The following is a 25,380-nucleotide window of genomic DNA, read 5'->3' as shown; positions in this document are numbered from 1 at the left end:
CCTGGTGGCTGACCTCTGACCCCTTGGACGGTGTGGCTGGTGGTGGTGTCTTGTGGGAGACCTTTGGGACATAGGGAACACACTGTCAGTATCTACCATCTGTTGTATGCTTCCTAATAAACTGTTGCCTATCAGCTGCCTACTGGACTACATTGCCCATAATGCACCATTCTGGTGGTTGCTACTCTGAAATGGAGCTATTTTGGTTGTGCATGCTGCTGTGTATTAGGTGGGTGGGGGTATGGCAGATATGGGTGTACATGCATGTTTCATGGTACTCCCTGGTTGATGGTCCTGGCGCTGACGTGTCCAGCTCTCCTATTCCAGACACTGCCTTTGGCTCCAGGGTCTCTTGCACTCTTTCCTCCAAGGGTGTGGTTAGTGGTACGGTAGATGGGCCTCCTCCAGTGCCCCTCATCTCCCGGAGGCGCTCTGCCACCCTCTCCTTGGTCCGGGAGCGCAGGTCATACCATCTTTTTTTTAGTTCATCAATGCTCCTGTGGCTCAGCCCCATTGAATTCACCTTCTCCTGGATTTCCATCCAAATCCTCCTTTTCTCCAGCTCAGGCACACTGAGGGCTGCTCTTCCAAAGAGTTGATCATGGTGCTGGCAGCATTCATCCGTCAGCACCTCCAGTTCTTTTTCTGAGAATTTGATCTTCCTCTTTCTGGCTGGTTCCTCCATTGTTGCTGCTGTTCCTCCTGTTGGCTGTTCAGCAGTTGGAAATGGGTGTGGTCCTCCCTCCTCCCAGGTGTATTAGTAAACTTCCTGGCTGTGATGTCATCATCAAGAGCCAGGAAGTGTTTTCCAGAGTGTTCTGCTGCACCTGCATGCAATTTGCATGTTATTTTTTAGCGAGGTCGCAAAAAGCGACCTCGCAAACAGCGGACTCGCAATCTGCGGTGCGACTTCATTTGCGAGTCGCAAAATGAAGTCGCTTCTTCTTGCTGGATACCTGTTTGCGAGTCGGAAATTGCGAGTCGCAAAGACTCGCAATTTCTGACTCGCAATTTTTTTCCTACCTACATCTGGCCCTATATCTCTGCATTGTGCACTGTGCTTATAATCATTTCCTGTTAGTACGGTTCAGATTGGACCTGTTACACTGGCTCTTAGCAGACCCTAAGATACTCTTTAACGGGGATAACTCTATCCCTTGTTCCTGTGTTTTTCTATTCAGGACACAATATATTTCATGTTTTTTTTTTTTGTGGCCACTTTTGTACTTTAAGGCAGCATTATATATTGCCCCTCTTAAGAGGGAAAGGCTCTTCCATGGAAAACCGGCCTTAATTTAATTACAGATGCTGCATTCCCCTGTTATCTGTATCCAGGTGGCCAAGTTTGTTGTGGGGCGGTTAGGATAAAAAATACGTTGTGGTCTGGAGGAGGTTTAACGAGTTTGTCTCTTTTTATATTTCATAATTACCATCTCTTTCTGAAAATATTTAATCGATTTTAAGAGGGATTTTAAAATGTTTTCTATTACTGTCTATTATTATTTTTACTTATCTATTTGCATAGTTGTCTGATTTGTGATTTTATCTGCATTTTTATGGATTTGTTTTTTAATCCGAAATAAAGAATTAAAAGAAAAATACTCAAATAGATTACTATTTGATTTGTCTTGTTACATCTATATGTGGACATCCATTTGGTTGTGGACATCGTCTATGTGTGTCTATTAGACCTGACTGTGTATGTGTGTGAAATGCCACTTATTTCTGTTTTTTTGTGAAAGGAAAGAGTTCCTTTATAACTTTAATTCAGTGGAATTACTAACATGTAATGATTCGAAGTGAACGGTGTCATTAAGTTCCATCTTTGTTTACTTCGGAACGCTTGATCAGTTGGCGCTGTAATGCATTCTAGAGGGCGTCATAGGGAGGTTCCCACTAAAGCACTTGAAAATCCTAAAAGCATCAGCACTTTTAAGTACGATAGACAACTCATCAATTTGCTTTCCATTATAAGAGGAAACTTCTAAATCTTATTTGTGGGATTTTTTTTTTTTTTAGTTTAATAATGCTTTATTGAATAAGTTAGCATACACTGGTACAGTAGAATAAATACATTTGCAACCAGAAGAAAAAACAATAAAAAAAAAAGGATTATTCATGATCATAAAGATAATTATATCTATAAGAAACAATTTGTATACACAACCAGACTGTAATATTGTACCATAGAATAATAGCATTTTATGTTATGTTTTAATAAAGAAAGAAAGAGAAGAGAGAAAGGAAAGAAAGAAAAAGTAAAACAATGCAAGTTAAAAATCACATTGTTACAATTAAGCAACCATTAAGTATTAACAGTAGTATGTAAAGTCTTGTGTTGCGAAAGAAAAGAGGTGAGGGGAAACCAAAGCATGTCCCTTTTTATTAACAGTTGAGTAGTATTAGCATTTGCTCGACCAATTCTGTGATTATAACAGATCAGATTTCACCAAGTTACCACAGATATTTTCGTGGTATCTTTCCAATTATAAGTTATAATTTGCAGTGCACTAGCAATGAGCAAATCATTTTACCAAGCAGTGGTTGGGCATACCAAATAGATGAAGTACTACCCAAAAAAACATGTAATACATTGAAAGGTACATTGATGGAGAAAATCTGATTAACTTTATCCCAAACTTGTTCCCAAAAAGTATGAACTGCAGAGCACTCAAAAAACATGTGCATATAATGACTGTTTTCTTTAGAACACGACCAACACTTGCTATCTGTAGTAAGTTTAAATTTATAAAGGTCTACAGGAGTTTAGTACAACCTATTGTGAAAATAAAATAACGTTTGGGTTGTAGATGCTGAACGGGATGTTGTATGGAGTTTTTACCATATTTCTTTCCATGTAGATATAGGAATGCTTTGATTGAAATCCTGCTCCCATGCTAATTCTATTTTAGATTTTGGTCTCACAAGAGTGGTATGTGTAAGGGTTCTGTGCATAAAAGACGCCGGGACTTGTGAGGAAAAATTATAAGGTTGGGAATTAGGCTGTGTAGAAGAGGGAGCCTCCAAAGATTGAGACAATAAGTTATAGAGGATAGCATAGAGAGTTTGATATTTCACAGCGTAATAAGTGGAGATATGAAATGTCCGTTGAATATCTTGAAATTCAAGTACAGCATTATCTAGAATTAACTGATCTAAAGTTATAATGCCTTTGTGCATCCACTCTTTCCATACCAAAGTTCTATTATGAAATTTAATATCATTATTGTACCATATAGGAGTTTGCATAAGGTTCTCATATGAGAAGTGAGAGGGAAGAAGTAATGGCCTGGCAATAGAAATAGACTGAGTTATTATCGGAGAGAAAAGAGATTTAGAGGTGTTTGAAAGCCGAACTGCATTTCTAAATGTAAATGGTGTAATTTGTGAGTGTTCCAATTGACTCCATAGAGAGGTCCCTTTATGAAAAGTGGGAGAGAGGGACACCATATTTGTTTTAAAACAAATGCAGAGTGATATCTTCTAAGGCATGGAAAATTTACACCTCCATTGTCTCTAGGTTCCTGCAATTTGACTAGAGTTATACGAGATTTACTTTTGTTCCATAAAAATGTCATAAATAATGCATTTATAATTTTTAAAAAACTAGAAGGAAGTTTAATGGGAAGCATAGATAAATAAAAATGTAAAATGAGCAACAGCATCATTTTAATCGTGGCCAGTCGTCCCCACCAAGTTAAATAAAGAGGATACCATCTATCAAGTAATTTCCCAATCCTTGACTCTACCTCTTTGAGATTAGTTCGAATAGTTGGAATAGGATATGCCCAGGCATTTGATATGCTTAGAGTTCCACTTAAATCCAGTATCTTTAAACATGTCTGCTAGACAGTAAGCATTTAATGGCAAAACCTCTGATTTATCTACATTAAGCTTCTATATAACCTGAGACACTTGAATATTCTTGTAATAATTTAAAAAATTCCGGAATAGTCTTGTGAGGGTTAGAGATAAAAACTAAAATATCATCAGCATAAACTGTGAATTTAATCTCAGTATCTTTGTGCTTAAAACCATAAGAATCAGATGACCTACGTATTTTCTCTAGAAGGGGCTCAAGGGCTAATATAAATAACAGAGGTGATAGAGGACAACCTTGTCTAGTATCTCTGTGTAGAGGGAAGTAATGAGATTTTTTACCATTGTCTAAAATTGATGTAGAGGGTGAAGAGTATGAAAGTCTAATCATTTTAATGATATGAGGACTAAAACCATGCCATTTTAATGCTCCAAACATAAAATCCCAACAAACTCGATCAAAGGCTTTTTCAGCATCTAGAGTTGTGGCAGCTATAGGATCCCTGGACTTAGAGGCAAGATGGATAATATTGAGAAAAGTTCTAGAATTATCTGATATGTATCACCCCTTAACAAAACCTGACTGATGAATGTCTATTAGGTCTGGGATAAAATGATTAATTTGTAAGGCTAAGACTTTTGCAAAGATTTTACAATCGACATTAATAAGGGATATAGGTCTGTAATTACCACATTTGGATAAATCCTTATCTTTTTTAGGAATCAAACACAACATAGCTTCAGAAAAAGTACCCTTTGCTTGATCTTTTGATATGAAATATTGTATAAGTGTTAATAGCTTAGGAACTAAAATAGATGCAAAGGTTGAGTAAAATTCTGTTGAAAAGCCATCTGGGCCAGGAGCCTTATCTTTAAGATGCTTGGTAATGGCATTTTTAATTTCTGCTTCAGATGGGTCAGAGTCTAATGGTGACAAATCTACTTTTTGTTTAGAAGCAATAGAGTGGAAGAAGGCATCCACTTCAGTCATATTAGGAGTATTTTCGGGAGTATATAATGTGGTATAGTAGTCAGTAAAGCATTCCAGGATTTCTGAATCTTTAGTGTGTCTATTTCCAAATGTGTCTGTGAGAACAGTAATTTTAGGCTTTTGTTTTTTGATCTTTAAATAATTTGCCAATAGTTTACCCGCTTTATTTTTCCCCCGTAAAATTTGGAAGTTATTTTGAGTAGAGTTCCACATGCACTTTCCAAGGAATGCTTATAGTATTGTAGTTTAGCATCAATCAACCTGGATAAGGTGTCTGGTTTAGTAGATGAGAACTATTCATGCTCAAGACATTTTATTTGTGTGAGCAGTTGAGAGGAAACTTTAGATTTTTCTTTCTTTTTAATGGCAACATAATCTATAATAAAGCCTCGAGCAGTAGCTTTAAATGCATCCCATATAAAATTCATCTGAGTTTCTGAAGGTAAATTGTGCATAAAAAATTCTTTAGAAAACATTGTAAATTGTTCAATAAATAAATGATCTTGCAATAAGGTGTTATTAAACCTCCAGCGATTAGAAAATGAGGAATTTCCTGGAAGGCTCATATCAATTATTACTGGGGCGTGATCTGATAAGAGAATAGACCCAATATCAGCATGTGAAATTGTTTATATAAAATCTTTTGTAGCAAAGATATAATCTATTCTAGAATATGAGTGACGTACTGGAGAATAAAACGTGAATTCTAGTACATCTGGGTGAGCAATTCTCCATACATCACGTAGACCTCTGGAGGAGATTGCTTGATAAAATGTTTTTTGCATTTTATTAGGGATATAACGAGTTTGGGAGCGATGATCTATAAAAGGATCCATAAGTTGATTGCAATCGCTTCCTACCATAAGATTTTCAGAGTTGCAAGATAATAATAAAGAAGAAAAATTCACCCAAAATTGAGGCTCGACTCCAGTTGGACCAAATGGAAAACAGCAAACCATAAATCTTAACTGTCAATAAAATCCATCTTCCTATATCATCTTTAGTCTCCTCTACAACTTGTACTTGTAAAGATCTATGAAACAATATTATTACCCCATTCTTATTATGAGCTGCAGAGGAGCCAAAAACATGACCAACCCAATTTCTATTCAAACTTTTAAAATCCTGCTCTTTAACAAGGGTCTCTTGTACAAGAGCAACTTGACAATTGAATTTAGAGAGATGCTGGAGCACTCTTTGTTTCTTAACTGGATTACTTAATCCTTTAACATTCCATGAGATGATTCGAAGACTGGTCATTTAACTAGTAGAAGACATTTAGACAACAAAGCCTTACCGAAACCTAAGAGACAAACAACATGTGAATCATAGAAGAAGGTGGAAAGGAAACATATGAACATATATCTAAATAGGATTACGTGTTGATGCCAATCTTGCATTGCAGGACGTAGGAAATAATAAAGGTAGAAAGAAAAGTAGAAAGAGAGAAAAAGAAAAGGGTAGCAAAAGCACCTCATTGATAAAAGAAAGAAAAGATGACAAGAAGCCAAGAAACTTCAGTCATAATTGTCTTAAAGAGAAGAAACATACTTTGCATGGGAGAAAAGGAGGAGCAAGAAAAGAAATAGAGGCCAATCAGCAACAGTACCCCCGAGGAACTACAATGATTGTATAACAAGAGAGAGGAGAGACGAGGAAACAAAATAAATACATTACAATATGAACAACTGACGACGTGACTTACCAACAAGGGAAAGAACACTATGATGTCGAGATATACAGGAATGTAGACACAATCGGAAAGGGGACTTTCTCAACCTGAGATTTCAATGGTTCCAATATCTGTAAAGAAGGAATAAATAATTTCAGAATTTCACATTAACTGATCAAGTCTTGCTGAGTTCCATTGCCTCCCCTTTGTGAGTAAATATAAACTGTTTCAGATCATAGGGATTTTCAAAAGTAGTTGTTCTGTCCTTGAAGGTGACCCTAAAAAAGCAAGGGTGAACTAGGCCAAATCTAGCATTCATAGATCTTAAGGCTGGTTGGAGATCCAGAAATTCCTTCCTTCGCTTGGCTGTCGCTGTGACCACATCCTGGCTAAAGAAAATCTTTTGGCCCTGCCACAACAGTTGTTTACGTTGTTTGGCGGCAGTCAAAATAGTCATTAAATCTGAGTACTGTAGGAAGTAGGCGATAATTCCTCTCGGTTTTGATGGAGAAGAGGGACCAACACGATGGGCTCTCTGGATGTTGAGAGCAGTAGTATTCTGAAGAACAATAATCTTTGGAATATGAGTTTGCAAGAATGTTATCAAATCTTGGCCTTCTGAACCTTCCAGAATGCTATAAATGCGAAGATTATTCCGCCGATTGCAATTTTCCAAATCTTCTGTCTGTTTTTTAAGTAGTGCGACTTCCTTAGTCAAGGTATCGACTTTAGTAGTAGTATCTTGTATGTCACTAATCCTCTGTTCCACCTCAGAAAGTCTAGAATCCAGACGTGACCATTTCTCCTCAATTTGCTGTAGCGCAATATTCGTCTCCATAACAAAAGGCTTCATTAGCTTGAGCTCATCCATAATGTCATTCAATGTGAGGGGCAATGGAGACTTAGTTGGAGAGGATGGGTCTTTTTTAACTCTTTTGTGGCCCCCGGAGTCTTTACGACCATTAGAGTTAGAGACAGAGGATACAGATAATTTGGAAGTATAAGGGGCTTCCATTTCAGCCACACAGTATATATTTAGTACGATAGTTTAGTTAATGTTCCTGTAACGCCAATTAAGTCACCTCAGAGGACAAATGTTAAACATTTTTAAAGAAGATCCAGAATAAAATGACTATAACAGCTTCAAGAGTGTCCAAAAAGTATTAAGATCTCCACATTAATTCAAGTAGCCAAAAGACAAAAAAGAAAATATTTTTTAGGAATAAAAAAAAAAAACATCCGCTCAAAATGGCGGGTGCATTCCTGTCAGAAAGGGAGCAGTAGGTTAAAAAGATTAAACTCTGTAAAACACCAGAGTTTTAAAAGAGATAAAACTCACCATACTGCTCCCTGCTTGTTCCAACATCCAATTCTGGGTAAAAAGAAGCAGCCAGCTGTCAAAAACATCTCCCTCCAATATAAAAATGTCCTCGGCAGCTCGGGAGCGTTGCTATCGAGCGGCCATCTTAGCTGCTCCACAACTCTCCAATCATCTATTTGTGGGATTTCTAACACCAGAATGATTAATTACATTGCAAAGAAATGGACAACCTTGCACTTTCATAAAGGAACGTGATTTCTAAATCACATGCTCTCCCTTCCTTGGCAACGCCAGTTTCAGTTTCACATTTGGAAAGACTGACAACCTGCTACGTATGTTAGGAATAACTTTTAACGACATTTGCCCTTTCTAAGCTGACAACTAAGGGTTTATTTTCTATGTGTCTATATTTTATTAACACCGCCGTAATAGGCCCCATCAGCTCTTCTTAATGTGTCTGATGTTCAGAACTTTCTGTTCAAAGGAATTTCTTTCCCGCTTTTAATATCTATATTAACCATTCATAAAAAAACAGCAGGAGAACAATACATTAAGAGGAGCTAATTACAAAACGTCATAAATGACAAATACAGTCTAGTGCACTTATTGTCTTTTCTCATAAACATCTCTAAACATCATGAGAAACAAACAAAGGTAATAAAACAACGTTTACAGATTAAGTAAACATCTCTCATGATAAATAAATACATAGACCTAATTTAACGTCAGAGCCTGTGCTAGAAGGAAAACAAATACCAGCAGTAACAGTGCACACTAAAAACAAACAGGGACAATTCAGAGAAATCGCTCCATATTTCATCCTACCACTCCTCACCAAATTATGTGGAAAACATATGTTATAGTAAGTTAAAATCTTCAAATCAATCTTAGATGGAAGGAGTCTTGTTAGATTGCCAATATTTCAACATCTGTTCTTAACTGATAAAGGCACTATTGGTTAGCACAATTTTGATCTAGAGACATTGGCATATCAGTTGCACCGTGACCACTAACATTAAAGTGCTTTTGAACATTCCACAACCATACTTAATTACAGCTGCATGCCTGGTGAATGAATATTGAACATATACCTATTATGTTTTTTTATTTTTTAAATGAAGGAGGAGGTTAAAGAATCCACATGTGATTTTCAGTGCACAGATGGAAGGAAATGTAAGATAGGAAACCAATCAGAAAATATTTGAACGTAACTGAGACGTCCCACTCAAGTATCATGAGTGGTTCACAGTTTGAATGCCATACTTGAATTTTTAAATAAGCAGGTTTTCTTTAAAATCAGACCTACCATAACACCCGATATTACCAATATTAGTCTACATTCTCCCACCAGTGCATTAATACTAAACACGCGTGCCCTTTGGGAGCGCACATTATTTTGTGCATTGGATTGATCACATGCCAGTTTGGGAATTCACCCATCTTTAATGCTTCTATGCATGACGTCTGTAGATGAAGCTGGTATTATTGAGAAGGTCAAAAACCCAAGGGTACCAAAGTTTGCAGGCAGCAAAAACGCCCTTTCAAAACACACCTCTGTTGTTTTGCATGACGAACAATTTTTGTGGCAGTCCAATGCGCGAGAAATTAAAAAAAACACTAGCTACCCTTTTTGTTATTGTTGTTTGAGCACAATAGTTTACTGTGAATTTGGAAGTGGTTACAGTGGTACTAGAAGAGGAAGTGTAGCAAGTTCCTTAGTCAAATCTCGTAGCCAGGTGACCTTCAAATTGCTCTAGTGCATTCAGACATCATTATGTTCATTTTTGTAATGCAGATTATGTGGCTGTGATTCGTGATGAGAATAGGGTGCTGGTGGCTGACCCTGTGGCTATTAGTGCTGTCTTACTACGGTTTTATCAGGACTTGTATTGAGAGGACAGTGTCTCCTCTTCTGAAGATATTCTAAATTTTTTGAGGCTTTATTTTACTGCACATTGGATTCTACACAGCGGTTTAAATAAGGTGCCTACATAACCAAGTTTTAAGTGGAGTATGCAATTGTTCTTTAGCTTCGAGGAAGGCCTCTGTCCCTGACCAAATCCCTCTGGAGTTGTATCCTACCTTTTCGTCAATGCTGGCCCCAGTGCTTATGGAGTTGTTCCATTCTTTTGATGCATTGGACACAGTCCCTGAATCTTGGAGGAAGACTATCGTAGTTATCTTCCCTAAAAAAGGTAAAGATCGCACTATTTGTGGGTCATATCGTCCAATCTCGCTTATTAATGTTGATTCCAAAATCTATACACGGATACTAGCTAATTGACTGGCGATGATTTCGGAGTTGGGAGAGCCTAACCAGCATAGTTTTATCCCTGGCCAGGATACTACATCTCATGTCATTACGGCAATTACGGCCCTGGAAACGGCTTCCTCTAATAGTGGGCAGGTGGGCATGATTCTCCTGGATGCTCAGAAAGCTTTTGACTGGGTTTCCTGACCTTTCCTTTGAGGGGAGATGGAGGTGGCCAGTCTTGGCTCTGTTTCCATTTCGAGAGTTCTTCTCCTTTATTCTGGCTTGAAAGCTAGGCTACGTTTCTTTGGTTTGTTTTCGGATTCTATATGTATCTCCTGGGGTACCAGGCAGGGGTGTCATTTGTCCCCATTGATTTTGCTTTACATACAATTCCTCAAGATGGTGGAGGAGATTCAGCCACTGAGAACACATTGGTACGAAGTTAAGGTACTGGCTTATGCTGACGATTTGGCAGTGTAAACTCCTGCTCCATTCTCTTGATTGAGGACAATAGCCACAGCAGACCAAACGTTTGGGGCAGTGTGTGGCTATAAACTGAATATTGATAAGACTCTGGTATTGTCTAATGCTGCTCTTTTAACTTCAGATAGAAGATGGGTACAGGATGTGGTGTATCTTGGGGTTACTCTATTGGTCAATGTTACGTCAATTGTATAAAAAAAAATTGTGTCGCTCTTTCAAAATTCGGTTAAAATCTTTACCAAGTGGAATCATCTCCATTCAGGCTTGGTTGGTCATTGTAACCTCTTTAAGATGATCATTCTTCTGCGATATTTGTATCTTTTTCATTGTATTCCCTACTTTCTTCTAGTATCTTTTTTTACTCAGGTAGAGGCTTTGTGGCAAAGATTTTTCCGGAGCTATAGAGTACATTTTTACAGCAGTCCAAGGAGCGAGGGGGCTTGCATGTCCACTCTTGAGGTTTTGATATCTGGCCGCTTTTTTCTCACAGTTGCGGCAGGCTCTGTGGTGGAGACTTGGGAGCTTGGACGAATGTTTGAAGAATTTCTTTCTTTGGGTGACCTAGTTGTTCCTTGCCATGGTATCATTGACACAATGTATTGTAAAAGGATGCACTTCAATACTTTAGAAGGCTGTACCGAAACTGGAATCCGGTCCAGCCTTGGGCTGGTAGATGTGGCTGCTGCTCATGACACTGGCACATAGTTTTTTTGTTTTTTTTTGTTTGCCTGTTCCTTGTGGCTCCTCCCTATCTTCAATTTTGTTTATTCTTTTTTGCTTAAATGGTGTATAAGATCAATGTAATAGTATTTGGCAGTTTGTATGTATGTTGTCGGTCCATTGAGGCTGAGTTGTGATATTTTGTTTGTATAAAATAAAAATAAAAATGGATTAATTTTTGGTTTTGTACTGCCTACCTCAAAGAATAACACCCCCTCTCAGAGTAAACCCTCAAAGTTACTACATTCACCTGAGCTGAACCCTCTAGTAGCTATGTCGCAGAGTACACAGGTTTAACTTAGGCAATCTGTAACGTATTTATACAGTATGAAAACAGTAATTAAGTCAAAATACCAAGCTATAAAAATCCCAAACTGAATTAGAAAAATAGCGTACAAAGTAATAAATGACACCAAAATGACAACATTCCAATAAAGGGATCTGGAGATAGGAATTTGTAAAGTTTTTAGTTATAACTAGTGACAAAAAGCACAAAATACCAAAGATGGTCTATAGAGGAGGTAGGCTGGGACCTAAGCATGATTTAAAGAGGACTATGATGGAGCAGTGGTTGAATATAACAAGTGTATTGTCCCAATTAAAATCTGGAAGTCAAAAGGTTCCACAGCATTTTTAAGGCCCACTTCTGAATGGGCCTTTGTCACTTTTTTTTAGAAAACTGTTGAGACTTATTTTATAACTCATCACAGAATGTGACTTAGTATTTTTTTGTGAGGTTTGGAGACCTTTGAGCTGGATGAAGCTGAAATCCCACTGATCCTTTGCAGAACTGTTCGGTCAGGTACATTTTCCTTCAGGTCCCTCTGGTGGGAAAGTTTTCAAATGTTTCAAAACTTTCTTCAGGTACCCAAACAACCGAAGGGGCATACATCTAGTCACCCTAGGACTTCTGGGGAACACAATTAGATGCTCTCAGGTTGTCAGAAAAGGGCCATCAGCAAAATCTAGTCTAGGTCCAATTGCCACTGGTAAGCTGAGCAGTTTAGGAAAAAGGTATTTTGTACTTGTTGTGTCCCTGTAGCCACACAGGAGGTCAGCCAAATTACCCTTGAAGTCCATATCTATGTCCTAGGTTCAGATACAGTCCTTCAGAGCTCCTCTTGTGTCACAGACATTAGGTCCATTACAATTCCAATATTAAGCAGGTTCAAAATGTATTCTTAGGCGGGTTATTTGTGGTGTCCACACTTGTGGTTAACACTAGCCAGTGGGTGTAGATGACTCCTGGACACTCCTTAGCAAATGGGGAAAATGTTTGCAGTGGTTACCCTTCCTATTTTGTCAACAGTTCCTGTGTGCCCTACTGAAACAATAATCTCACAGTGCCCCTCACTCCTACAAAGTAAAGAGCACTTCTTATCACCTAGATGTGTGGCCATGGAAATGAACAGTCCCCTCCTTTGTGGCCCTTTGCAAACCTTTTCTGGGTTTGGTGCCAGCTGCACTAGTGTGGGTCTTGGGGACAAAGGCTTATCCTTCTTCGAGTTTCACCTTGCACAAAAATATGAATGGACAGGTTTTCCTCTCTCCTTTTCAAGTTAATGAAGTTTGCGGGCCCATCCCTACTGCTATTCCTGAGCTGATAGAGATCAAACATACGGCTCATACAAAGTCCATCTTGTCACCTGGCCTAAGAACATGTTCTGCTCTGGGAATAGTTTCTCAAAAATTTAGATTAAAGTTTTTAATCTGTACTTTGACATTTTCTAGCATCCTCAAACTTCTAGTGAAAATAGCTTTTCAGGGCTAGTCCCTGAAGGAATATGCTGTTTCTAATGTCACAACTTTTCCACTCTTAAATATTATACACTCTACCATGTGGGCAGCAGTGTATTTAGGGATGACTTGTAATATATTCAAAATCAAGTTAAAGGTCAAAAAGAGTAACTTTGCCAGTTCTGTGCAGTAGCGTTTGAAGCTCCTGCTGCCAGGCTAAAGAGGGTAGTCTTAAATCCATGTTTTCACTGATACTGTAGTTGATGGCACAATAAGTGCTGCGGTCCACAAATGGCATTTACCTCTCTATGCAAGGATTATATTTCTGCACCATAAAATATGGCCCTATATGAAAGTTAATTGTGGCAAACAGGTTTAAGCCGACTTCAATATGTTTAAAGGGGAGCACAGGCACTTCACTCCTTACAAACAGTAAGACTAGAGTCCAGAAAAGGCAATAAACTGGGTGACCATCAGAAAAGGCAGATTTCCTACAGCAGATATTTAAGATGGACGGTGAGTAAAAAGACCGTTGACATAAACAACATAGCAGTTTAAGCAAACAAAGTAGGCAAGATTTAATCTTGCTTTTGAGATTGTTTTGTAAAAAGGAGCCCTAGGTCGATGATTAATTTAGAGGCTAGCATTATGAATAGGTGGAAATGCTGGTGCGACCATTGAAAAAATGTGTGCCAACAAGGTCCCTCCATCTCTTGACCATTAGTGGATCATTAATTTCCTGTAATTAAATAGATACTGACCTGGGAATTCCAGAGTAGCTCTTATGTATTGCATGAATGCATGCAAGAATATAGCTAGTTGAAAGACTAGAGTTTTGTTCACTAAATTGTAGATTGTAGGGATTTTTATGTTGAGCCTAAAGAAAGTTTGGTGTCTAGAGGGCAGCAAAGCACCTGGCTAAAACATATAGATGTGTTAAGATGTGGGAAAACTATTAATCTACAAAGATATCGGAGTTTTGTTTTAAAATGTACCAATGACCCCTTACAATTACATTTCCCATTTCAATGGCTTTGTGTAGGTACTTTTAACCATTTAGATCTCAACATCAGAAGACAGATTTAAGTGCACCCTCTACAATAAAGGTAAAACCCACGAGGATACATGTTCAATCGGGGTGTGGACTCTGATGATGAAGCATGTTAGAAACTGACTGCTGCTTACAAGTGATATTCCGAGTTCAAAATAGCTTAACATTCAGCCATAGAGAAGTACATTTACTAATTTAGATGACCCCACTCCTACCACAATTAGAAATTCATCTTCTTTTTGAGCACCTTAAATGAAAACAACACTCTGTATTTAGAAAGGTGGGTTTAAATAGCTGTTTGACGTTTGAGGTTTCTGTAGCTAAAATAATGCTAAGTGATTTGATTACCCTATGTATAGATAGGTTCCATCAAAAATCCTCAAGTCTTCTGTGTATTCAGAGAATGAGAGAGTGAACATGGCTCAATTAGTGAAGCCCCCAAGCAAGGAGGTTTGGTTAATGCAGCAGTTGAGTGTTTGCAAGCTAAACTGTTAATACAGCCTTGTAGCCTGCTGCAGCAGGCTAAGCTGGCCATTAAAGGCCTGCTCTAGAGTTAAAGGCACGAGCCGAAAGTTCGGGCATTTAACAAGGGAGCAGCACATTAATGCCTGTATAGCCAAGCTATGAATGGCTATAGGGCTATTAAAACATTCTACCACTACATGGCAGAATGTTCTGATATGTAAAAGGCCTTAGGATCCCGAGGGGATTGATATCCCTTCAGGCTATGTGAGGACTTTGCTCACAGCAACAGCTGTGAACCAAAACATTGGAATGTTAGAGCTCCTGGGTTCTAACGAAGTCCAGAGCCCTCCATTGTTTTCAATGGAGCTCCCAATATTCCAATATCCTAATCCATTTTAAACCACTCAAATGAATACATCAGCAAACTTGTATAGGTGCATGAATTAAAGCTTTTCTGTCAAAATTACTTTTGCCAGAAGTAGAAATTGCCTTTTGATAACAATTTATTTATGCAATTCTGGATTATTTGTTTCAATTGAGGAGAATGGATTTCATTGGTCCTTAAATTTATTTTGTTAATAAATAATTAAATGACAATGTTACTAAATGAAGCAATATGGTCCGCTCTCACCTACATTGATTGACCAATGCCTTTGAATCTTGAATATGTTTTTGACAGAATGGTTATTGGTTTCACCAATGTTTTCTGTTTTTTAGGCTTTCAATCTGTGAAAAAGCTCTGGCTGAATACTTAGCAACTAAGCGTTTGGCTTTTCCTCGGTTCTATTTTGTTTCTGCAGCCGACTTGCTGGACATTCTTTCCAAAGGAACACATCCCAAAAAGGTAAAATAGCCACTTTATTAATGTCGCCTTTTAGACAAATCTGTGATAGAAATTATGGGTGACTAAATTAATTTAGAAATGCGTAATTTTGAGTAATGGTTTGTGTGTCATTTTATTACTACTTTATAAAATATTGTTAGCAATTCAAATTTATGTAAAGAAAAAAAAAGAAATACTTTCTTATCAACTGTTCAGCTGTCTAGAATGTCCTGTGAAGTTGCTAACTAAAACATCTAACTATGCTTCGTAAAGCCTTCATCTGAATTATTATAGCGTCAAGCAATTACAGAACAACTTACCAGTCAATAGGACTTATTTTTGTAATGAAACTCACCGCCATTGCAGAACATCCTCTCATGCATGGTAGGGAGATTTGCAGTGTGACCAAACCTCCATATTTTCTCAATTTTCTGACGAATTGAAAGTTCCCGGTGATATGATTAAAAACAAGCATTTGCAATGCAATGGGCCTCGCATTTGCTCGAGTTAGAGCTATTAGTGTTTCAAACTCATATACGGACTTTTCTTGCCACATAACTTGAAAATAAAACAGTTTCACATAAGCGAGTGATTTGCAGTGCCACGCCCGCCATGAGCATCAGCGATAAGAAGAGACACAAAAGTTAGCCTGCAGTCAAACGTACTGGCAAAAGTGCAATTAGCCATGTAACAGGGGCAATGGCCAAAGCGGTAACAGAACCTCCCCAAAGAGGGACAAACATAAACCATTTACCAATGTCATCAAAGGATTTTTGAAGGGCAAGCCCACGAACGAGTGATAGTGAAGGGCTTTAAGTGGGCGTTGTTAAAAGCCCAGATACATACCAACACGCTGAAGAAGCAGCACATGGGTGCTGCTATGCTCGACCTAACAACAGTTCAAGGTGCAAAATGTCTCAAACAAACCATTTGTAACTATGATGCAAAAAGTTTCATTAGTAAAAATATACACATCCATCATCAAAAATGAAAAGAAAATGACAATGTATATGAAAAGGGTAAGGGCACACGTGTTATAGCACTACAATCACTAAAATAAGTAACTCGGTCTAAGGAATTAGGAGGCTTGCCAATTGAAGTGCCACCCATTCTCTTTTCTCTTCACACTCCAAGGTTCTGAAGAGTGTACAGACCATCACATATGCACATAATGTGTACTTAGAGCGCAGATGCACAACCAACAAGGTAGAAACCCAAAAGCATTGCTAACAGTTCTTTAGCAGTGTCAGCACTCCAGACCTAATATCAAGCCATGTCTCTCACTTCCAATGTAATTGAGTGGCTTCCAGTGAGGCCTTCAGCGGTCATTTATACACTCAGAAGGTAAACATATTATTTACAATACTGCTTGTGTGTGTGTGTTTGTGCACGTATATATATATACATATATATATATATATATATATATATATGATTACATCCTGGAATGTGCATTGTATTATGGTATGTACAAGAGTATAACACTTTTCACCATTTTTCTGGCGCCATTCAACGTCTGGAACGTGCAGCCTTTTACAGTTTTGGAGTACAGGTGGAAGAGGGAAAGTGTCTGTGGGAGTTGCTTGGTTGTCTTAGTATGGTGTGACTTTGATGCAGCGCTAAGTGCTTGCATGTGTCGCATACATGCAAATGTGAATATATATTGTGACCGCTTGGCTAGTCATTAAGATTGTAATTCTTGAAACTTTGTGGGCATTCATGGCATAACTGAGTCCACTCCTAGTAAAATCTCGACGGTGGCACAATGAGAGTAAATCTTGGCATCCATGGCATGATGATATCCACTCCTGGTTTAATGCTGCTCCTGGCATTTTGGTAGTTGTTATTTCTGTATACCAATGGCTGCCCCTTGTAAAATGTTGGCCCAGACAAAATGATGGCAATTTTTGGCCTATGGTAAACATCCAGGATATGATGATGCATACCCTTGGTATACGCTGTACCTAGAAATACAGTGGTGTTCCTGGTAGATTGCTGTGTTTTTCACTGCAGGACTCTCTAGATTGTATTACTTGTTTTCCCTAAACTGTGCTAAGGTTACTAGAAGGCAACCCACCTAACCCCCAACTTGCTTTTAGAATCTAGAAAGGTGAAAATACTCCCCTAAAAACTGTGCTTAGTGTTTTGAGAGACTGCTTTACTTGTTTTGTGATTATAAATTATGTTTGTGAAGTGTATGTACCACTTATCTTTGTCTAGAAAAACAAGGTATTTAACTCTGTGAAAAGCATTATTTAGTAGGTTCACATTTGGGCCTTACCTACAGAGTTGAAAAGGACTGTAAAGTGTGTGTTGAACCTGTCTGTATCCCAGGAAATTCTGAGCTTTGGAGCAGCTGCCACCCAGCTACATCCCAGTTTCTACCTTGCTGATTGGTCCACAGGGCTTTTAACCAGGCCCCTGCCCTCCCCTAACACCTTGCTCAGCCCCTCAAGTTTAAGAGCATTTGCACCTTAAAGTAGGTTTCTTATTGGTTCTTGCATCTGTGTTCTGAATGGTTTCTATGGCTGTTTTCCATTGGACCTAGGGCTTAGGGTTTGAGTTATGATTGGCTGATAGGGCTAGGGTTCTGTTTAATTTCCAGGGCTAAGATTGCTATTCTATTTCAGACTTAGGGTTTGGGTTCTGATTGGCTGATAGGGCTAGGATTCTGTTTGGTTCCCAGGGCTAGGGTTTCTATTGGACTTAGGGCTTTAGTTTTGATTGATGGTTAGGGTTGTGATTCGCTAGTAGGGCCAGGCCTCCCATTGGCTCTAGGCTTTAAGACTAGGGTTCTGATTACTTAAGGTTAGGGCTAGGGTTCCCATTGGAGAAAGGTCAACTGATAACTAGGAGTATATAACCTTAGGGCTCAGGGTGTCTCAACCAGGGCATCAAGGCTAAGTACGGAAAGAACAAATGCAGTTGCCTGTTTGGGCTGAGTTAGGCCTAGAGCCAGAAATACTGCAGTTTTTCCAAATTACCAGCCACCACCATAACCCATCCACATTGTTAAACATACAAACACATTCTCAACAAATGCACAGTACTCACTCACAATAAGCACACCCAATCCACAATTCAATCTTTCAACAAAGACTACAAACCACACCTATATACCTTTCCGCACATAAAGCCTCACAATGACACATTTACTGTTAAACTAATCACTACTCTACCCATTTCACGAACACAACACAAAACCACAATACACATAGCCATAATCACCTCAGAAATATCCTCCCCTGCCCTCCACTTACTCCTAACAGACCCAATTCCAGCACTAGCAACCTTTTACTCAATCTTCTCTCATATCGTTCACTAACAAAATCCCCTTCTCTAATTATCAAAAACATAAAACCAGACACTCCTTGCACTCTATTCCACCCCAAATACTCTTCATAGTGCCAAAACTACAAACACTAACAACCCCTGTTCATCTCCCCTAACAAACCACATATACTCTCCTCCACCACCTTTCACCCTCAAGACACATTCGCCACCACTACTTTAGAACCAAATCCTGCACACAAACTCACTACACCAATATCACATGACTATTCCACAAAAACCTAACATGATACACACAATATTATTACAACCACTATTACCACCACCTACACGCATAGACTAAACACATGGGGGGTCATTACAACATTGGCGGTAAAAGGCGCTTACTGCCGTGCAGAAGACCGCCAATACACCGCCGCGGCGGTGGAATTCCACCACAGCTATTATGACACACATCTCGGAAACCGCCGAAATTCAGACACCCACACAAGTCCGCCACACCAAAGGTCAGTGATAAACTGGCGATAACAAAACCTCCACCTCCACGCCAACAGAAACACGCCCATGCTATTACGACCCATGAATCCACGCAGTGGTCTTTCAACCGCGGTATTCCATTGGCGGTACACACCGCCGCGCTCAAAATACACACACATCTCCAAAACACCGCCACATTGGACAATTCGAAATACACACACCTGACACACATACAAACAACACTCCCACACACCCAACGCAATATAAAACACACACCCACATCACCCACAAACCTCTACGACCAAAAATGTACCACGAAGGCCAGAGACACAGCACAGATCAGACAATCCCACCACGCAGAGGCACACAACACCATCACCAACACAACATCCAAGCACCAAACACCACACACCATGACACATCACCACACACATCAACACTCACACCGCCCCACACATCACACACACCACCCCATGGCACGCCAAAGACACCCCTGCTTTTCCGAGGAGGAGCTCAGGGTCATGGTGGAGGAAATTGTCCGGGTAGAGCCACAGCTATTTGGCTCACAGGTACAGCACACATCAATAGCCAGGAAGATGGAGCTATGGCGAAGAATAGTGGACAGGGTCAACGCTGTGGGACAGCACCCAAGAAATAGGGAGGACATCAGGAAGAGGTGGAACGGCCTACGGGGGAAGGTGCGTTCAACGGTCTCCAGGCACAACATCGCGGTTCAGCGGACTGGCGGCGGATCCCCACCTCCTCCCCCACAACTAACAACATGGGAGGAGCAAGTCTTGACCATCATGCATCCAGAGGGCCTCGGAGGAGTCGGTGGAGGATGGGACACTGGTAAGTCAAATCTTAACTAACATATCCCCCACCCTACCTGCATGCTATCACACACCCCTACCCTCACACCCTCCCCTATCACCCCAAATCCTCACTAATGTACTAATAACACAAACTACACATCCCAACACCAAGCCCTGCATGACACAATGAAGCATGGACACCTATCACCTAAGCATGCCCACTGCACGTACCGAGAACAACCCCCTAACCATCATCACACAAGCCCCCACACAGGAATGCTAGCACTGGGGTACACGGTCACCCACCCATTGCACACCATGACACACACACATGCAATAATCATGCTCTTATGCCCCTGCAGGAACACAAAGGACCGTCACCACACCAGAGCGTCCAGACAACACCACTCCACCCCCAGAAGAGGCCCACAGTGACGATAGCAGCTCTGCCCTACTGGAGCCTGATGACCAGCCCGGACCATCGTGGGCCTTAGGACAGTCAGTTCCCCTCGCACAGGCACATCCCAACACTGACCTTGCACCCTCTGGTAACACCAGCACAGCACCCATCCAGCGGGCCCAAACTTCCCTACCCAGGACAGGTCAATCAGCGGTGTGTCCACCACTACAGGGAACCCAGGCTAACCCACCACCCCAACAACAACAGGGACCTGGGGGCAGTGGTAGTGGGCACACGGTCCAGGGGACGGAGGCACAGGAACACAGGGGAACTGGGAGGGCTGCTGTGCGACAGGGGCGGACAGGCCAAGGGAACCCAATCTCCACGAGGCCCTCACCTCCATCATGGGAGCATACCACCACTCCCAGGAGACCCAGCTCCTGCAGGAGGACCAGTATTTGGGGTTCAGGACCATCAGCTCCGCCCTGGGCACCATCGTAGGGGTGCTGAAGGACATACAGCAGACCCTGAGGGACACCTTGGCACTCCAAGGGGCCCCTGACACTAGCCAGGACGATGAACTGCCCACCACCTCCGCCGCGCTAGTGGACAGGATGCCCCGCCACAGGACCACCACACCAGCACCCCACCCCCTGCAGACGGGTAAGCACCCGCAAGCGGTCCCTGAGATCCAGGAACAGGAAAGAGCAAGATGGCAAGACCCCCGCCAGGAAATTAGACCACCCTGATTGTCCCCCCACTGTCCCACTTTGTTACCCTGTCCATACTTGAACTGCCCCAGCTCCTCTTTTTATGCCCAGATGGGCAGTGCACCTGTGAGACTAATAGATTGGACTCTGCCATGGACATTCCTCCGCCATCACCCATCACCATGTAACAACCCCCTCCCAATTCTGAGCACTGCAATAAACACCCTTGAAACACAAAACAATCTGGAGTCAGTCTATGATTTGTTAAAATGTAATATCAATGACAGTGTGAAAATGCGTTGTGAGATGTAAAAGCAACATACCAATGTCACACATCAAAAGTCCTTGAAGGATGCAAGTAGATGACACACGTTGGTAACCACACCTGTGAAACCGTAATGGAAAGAAACAACTCAATTACCAAATAATCCCAAGTAATTACACACAGGATAGAGGAAGACGTGCGACAGTGAATGTAATGTAAAATCTGAAAATGTTCTCACCTGTGTGTCACTGGAAATATTGCTGTATGACTGACTCCCTGTTGTCGTTGTCTTCTTCCTCAGCTTCCTCCTCATCACTGTCCCCGGCTCCACAGCTGCCACAACACTGTCATCTGGACCATCCTCCTGCAGAAAAGGCACCTGGCGTCGTAAAGCCAAATTATGAAGCATCGAGCAGGCGATGATGATCTGGCCCACCTTCTTCGGTGAGTAGAATAGGGAACCACCTGTCATATGGAGGCACCTGAACCTGGCCTTAAGGAGGCCGAAGGTGCGTTTGATCACCCTCCTAGTCCGCCCATGGGCCTCATTGTAGCGTTCCTCTGCCCTGGTCCTGGGATTCCTCACTGGGGTCAGTAGCCAGGAAAGGTTGGGGTAACCAGAGTCCCCTAATTGCCATACACAGTGCCTCTGGAGTTGACCCATCATATCAGGGATGCTGCTATTCCGCAGGATGTAGGTGTCATGCACAGTGCCAGGGAACATAGCATTAACCTGGGAGATGTACTGGTCTGCCAAACATACCATCTGTACATTCATAGAATGATAACTCTTCCTGTTTCTGTACACCTGTTCACTCCTGTGGGGGGGGGGGGGGACCAGAGCTACATGGGTCCCATCAATGGCACCCATGACGCTGGGGATATGTCCAAGGGCATAGAAGTCACCTTTCACTGTAGGCAAATCCTCCACCTCAGGGAAAATGATGTATCACCTTACGTGTTTCAGCAGGGCAGACAACACTCTGGACAAGATGTTGGAAAACATAGGCTGGGACATCCCTGATGCCATGGCCACTGTTGTCTAAAAAGAGCCACTTGCAAGGAAATGGAGCACTGACAGCACCTGCACGTCAGGGGGGATTCCAGTGGGATGGCGGATTGGTGACATCAGGTCTGGCTCCAACTGGGTACATAGTTCCTGGATTGTGGCATGGTCAAACCTGTAGGTGACGATGACATGTCGCTTTTCCATTGTCAACAGGTCCACCAGCGGTCGGTACACCGGAGGATTCCGCCATCTTCTCACATGTCCCAGCTGACGGCGCCTACGAAGGACAAGAGCAACGATAAAGTCAATGTTCATCCAGGTATGTACCCACAGTTACACAGAAGACGACACCACACACAAAACCCTTCCTGTATGTGTGTTGAGTGTAGGCCTAGCTATGTGTGACGCAGAATCAAATGAAGCCTGTGTGGGCCCCTGAAATGGCGGCTGCCTGACCTCTACACTGGACAATGGGATTGTGGGGTAACTGCGCTGGCGTTGCACAACGTCGCGGTAGGCGGTCGTAGACCACGGCGCAATGCTGCATTAGTTCACATAGGACCCTATGGGTCCCAGGAGCCAATGAACAGGTGCGCCGGCGGTGATGATACGCACCGCCGCGGACATCACCACCATTTTCTATCTGTTCAATCACTAGATACCTGACCTTCGACAGGAGAGGACCTACACTGCAAGTGCTGCTGTGACCTCGGTCTGGAAGCAACGATGGCTGCTGCGTCTGGGGAAAGGGCCCCTGCTTTCACTGCTCAGGAGTTGGAGAAACTGGTAGATGGGGTCCTCCCCCAGTACACGGTACTCTACGGTCCTCCATACCAACAGGTTAGTACACAGGGAGCACGTTGTATGGGCTAGGCCTGGGTGGAGAGGGCTGGGTGAAAGAGGGAAGGGGGCAGAGTTCAGGGAACATTAATGCATGTCAATGAATGGGCCACATGGCTAGAGTAGGGAGGGGGGCCACTCACATCGACGGTGCAGTTGGTAATGACTTCTCTTCTTCCCTTGTGCATGTCATGTAGGTCAGCGCCCACCAGAAGAGGGACATTTGGCGTGCCATCGCCAAGGACATCTGGACCCTGGGGGCCCACCAGAGACGGGCACCCACTGCTGTAAAAGATGGGAGGACATTCGCCGCTGCAGCAAGAAAACGGCGGAGGCTCAGCTGGGGATGGCCTCCCAACGTGGGAGGGGTGCCCGTCGCACTATGACCCCCCTGATGTTCCGGATCCTGGCGGTGGCCTACCCGGAGTTGGATAGGCACTTGAGGGCATCATAGCAGACACAAGGGGGTGAGTACAACCTCATTCTGTGGACTTTGCGCGCAGTAGAGGGGTCTGGGTGGGGGAGGAGGGCTGAGGGTGTACCTAGGCCAGCCAGAAATGCGTAGACTAGGCCCCTCTGTAATGCAGCCCATGTGGCACTCTACCCCACCTCAGTACAGTGCCAAGTACAGATATAGTTGCCCCTGTGGCATCCATGTGTGCAGATGTCCACCATAGCGATGTAGGACATCTCCCAGGAATTGCATATGCAGAGGCCAGGAGCACGGCATAATGCAGGGGGCTGCTGTGTCTGTCTTGTCCGCCAACGGTAGCGGTATGCCATGCACTCAACCTGTTCTCCTTCTGTATTTCCCCCCCCCCTTTTTGTGCCCTCCTTGTTCTTTTGTGCATCAGCATCATCAGGCGGAGGTACAGTGGCACCGGAGCACGAGGGAGCAGCATCCCACATGGCAATGGAGGGCCACACCACGGACTCAGAATGCACCAGTGGGACGGAGGGCGAGGGGAGCTTCACGTCAGCCACTGGATCACCAAGCAGCGACACGGACTCGTCCGCCGATGGGGGCTCCCTTGTGGTGGCGGTACCATCTGTGCGCCCCACTTCTACAGGTACAGCCGCCACCTCCCCTACCAGCACCGCCCTCCCAGCAGCCCCTCAGCATTCGCCCCGTGCCCGCTCACCCAGGAGAGTGGGCATCACTTTCGCCCTAGGCACCTCAGGCCCTGCCCCAGTCACCCCTGCTGCCCTCAGTGAGGAGGCCATTGACCTCCTCAGGTCACTCACTGTTGGGCAGTCTACCATTGTGAATGCCATCCAGGGTGTAGAATGAGAGTTGCAACATGGTAATGCATTTCTGGAGGGCATTTATTCTGGTCAGGCTGTCCTTCAGCGAACCCTGCAATCTCTGGCCTCAGCACTGATGGCAGCCATTGTCCCTGTGTCTAGCCTCCCCCTCCAACCTTCTCCACCCAGACCCAATCCCCTGTACCCCAGCCCATCCCAAGCACACCTACAGACCAGCATGCACACAAGTCAGCACACACAAGTAGCTCAAGCAAACATAGGCACCACACAACCCACAAGCACTCACGCAAGCCTCACCCACATACAAAAACAGCAACATCCACTGCCTCCATTGTGTCCCCCTCCTCCTCTTCTCCCTCCTCCCTCCCAGTCTCGTCTACACACACACCTGCATGCACCACATCAACAGGCACAGGAATCGCACCAGGACACCCAGCACCACAAGCCGCTCACCTGCACTCACCACCTCCACTGCCATTTACACGTCCCCTGTGTCCTCTCCCAGTGTGTCTGTGACGCCCCCTCCCAAAGTACACAAATGCGGGCACCCACACATCCAACATCCATCCACCTCACGACAGCCTCCAGTACCTGCACCTGCACCCAAAACACCTAAAGTGACACCTCCTACAACCACCTCCTCTTCCTCCACTCCCAGACCCCCTCCAACTAAACATCCCAGTGTTTGTCAGAAACTGTCCCTGTGTAAAGTTGACCTTTTTGCCCCCACCCCCCCCTCCAATTCATCAGTCCCGTCGTAGCGTCTCAGCCAAAAAGCCTCCAATACCAGTGGTGCCTGTTCAAGTTATGTGGAGTGCACCGGCCACCAGGGCAGGCAGTATGACCCTGAGCCAAGGCACTGGCATCCCACCCCCTGTAAAGGCTCTGAAATTGGAAAGTGGACGACGGGACCGTGTGAAGACTCCTGGTGGGAAAACAACTCACAGGGGTCCCAAGGGGATTGGAGAGTC

The 25,380-nt window shown here is 42.7% G+C and overlaps 1 protein-coding gene across 1 annotated transcript in view; it reads left to right on the top strand.

Moving 5' to 3' along the window:
* Window positions 1-25,380, top strand: part of DNAH11 (dynein axonemal heavy chain 11) — a 2,866,633-nt gene that overhangs the window by 1,002,511 nt on the left and 1,838,742 nt on the right. Inside the window, exon 28 of the mRNA XM_069211469.1 lies at window positions 15,231-15,357. Coding sequence (XP_069067570.1) covers window positions 15,231-15,357 — 127 coding nt within the window. The remainder of the gene's footprint in view (window positions 1-15,230; window positions 15,358-25,380) is intronic.

Source organism: Pleurodeles waltl, chromosome 10 (assembly GCF_031143425.1).
Source record: "Pleurodeles waltl isolate 20211129_DDA chromosome 10, aPleWal1.hap1.20221129, whole genome shotgun sequence".
Classification (NCBI taxonomy): domain Eukaryota; kingdom Metazoa; phylum Chordata; class Amphibia; order Caudata; family Salamandridae; genus Pleurodeles; species Pleurodeles waltl.
Note: the sequence above shows the minus strand (reverse complement) of the source record. Positions and strands in the feature narration are given on the sequence as shown.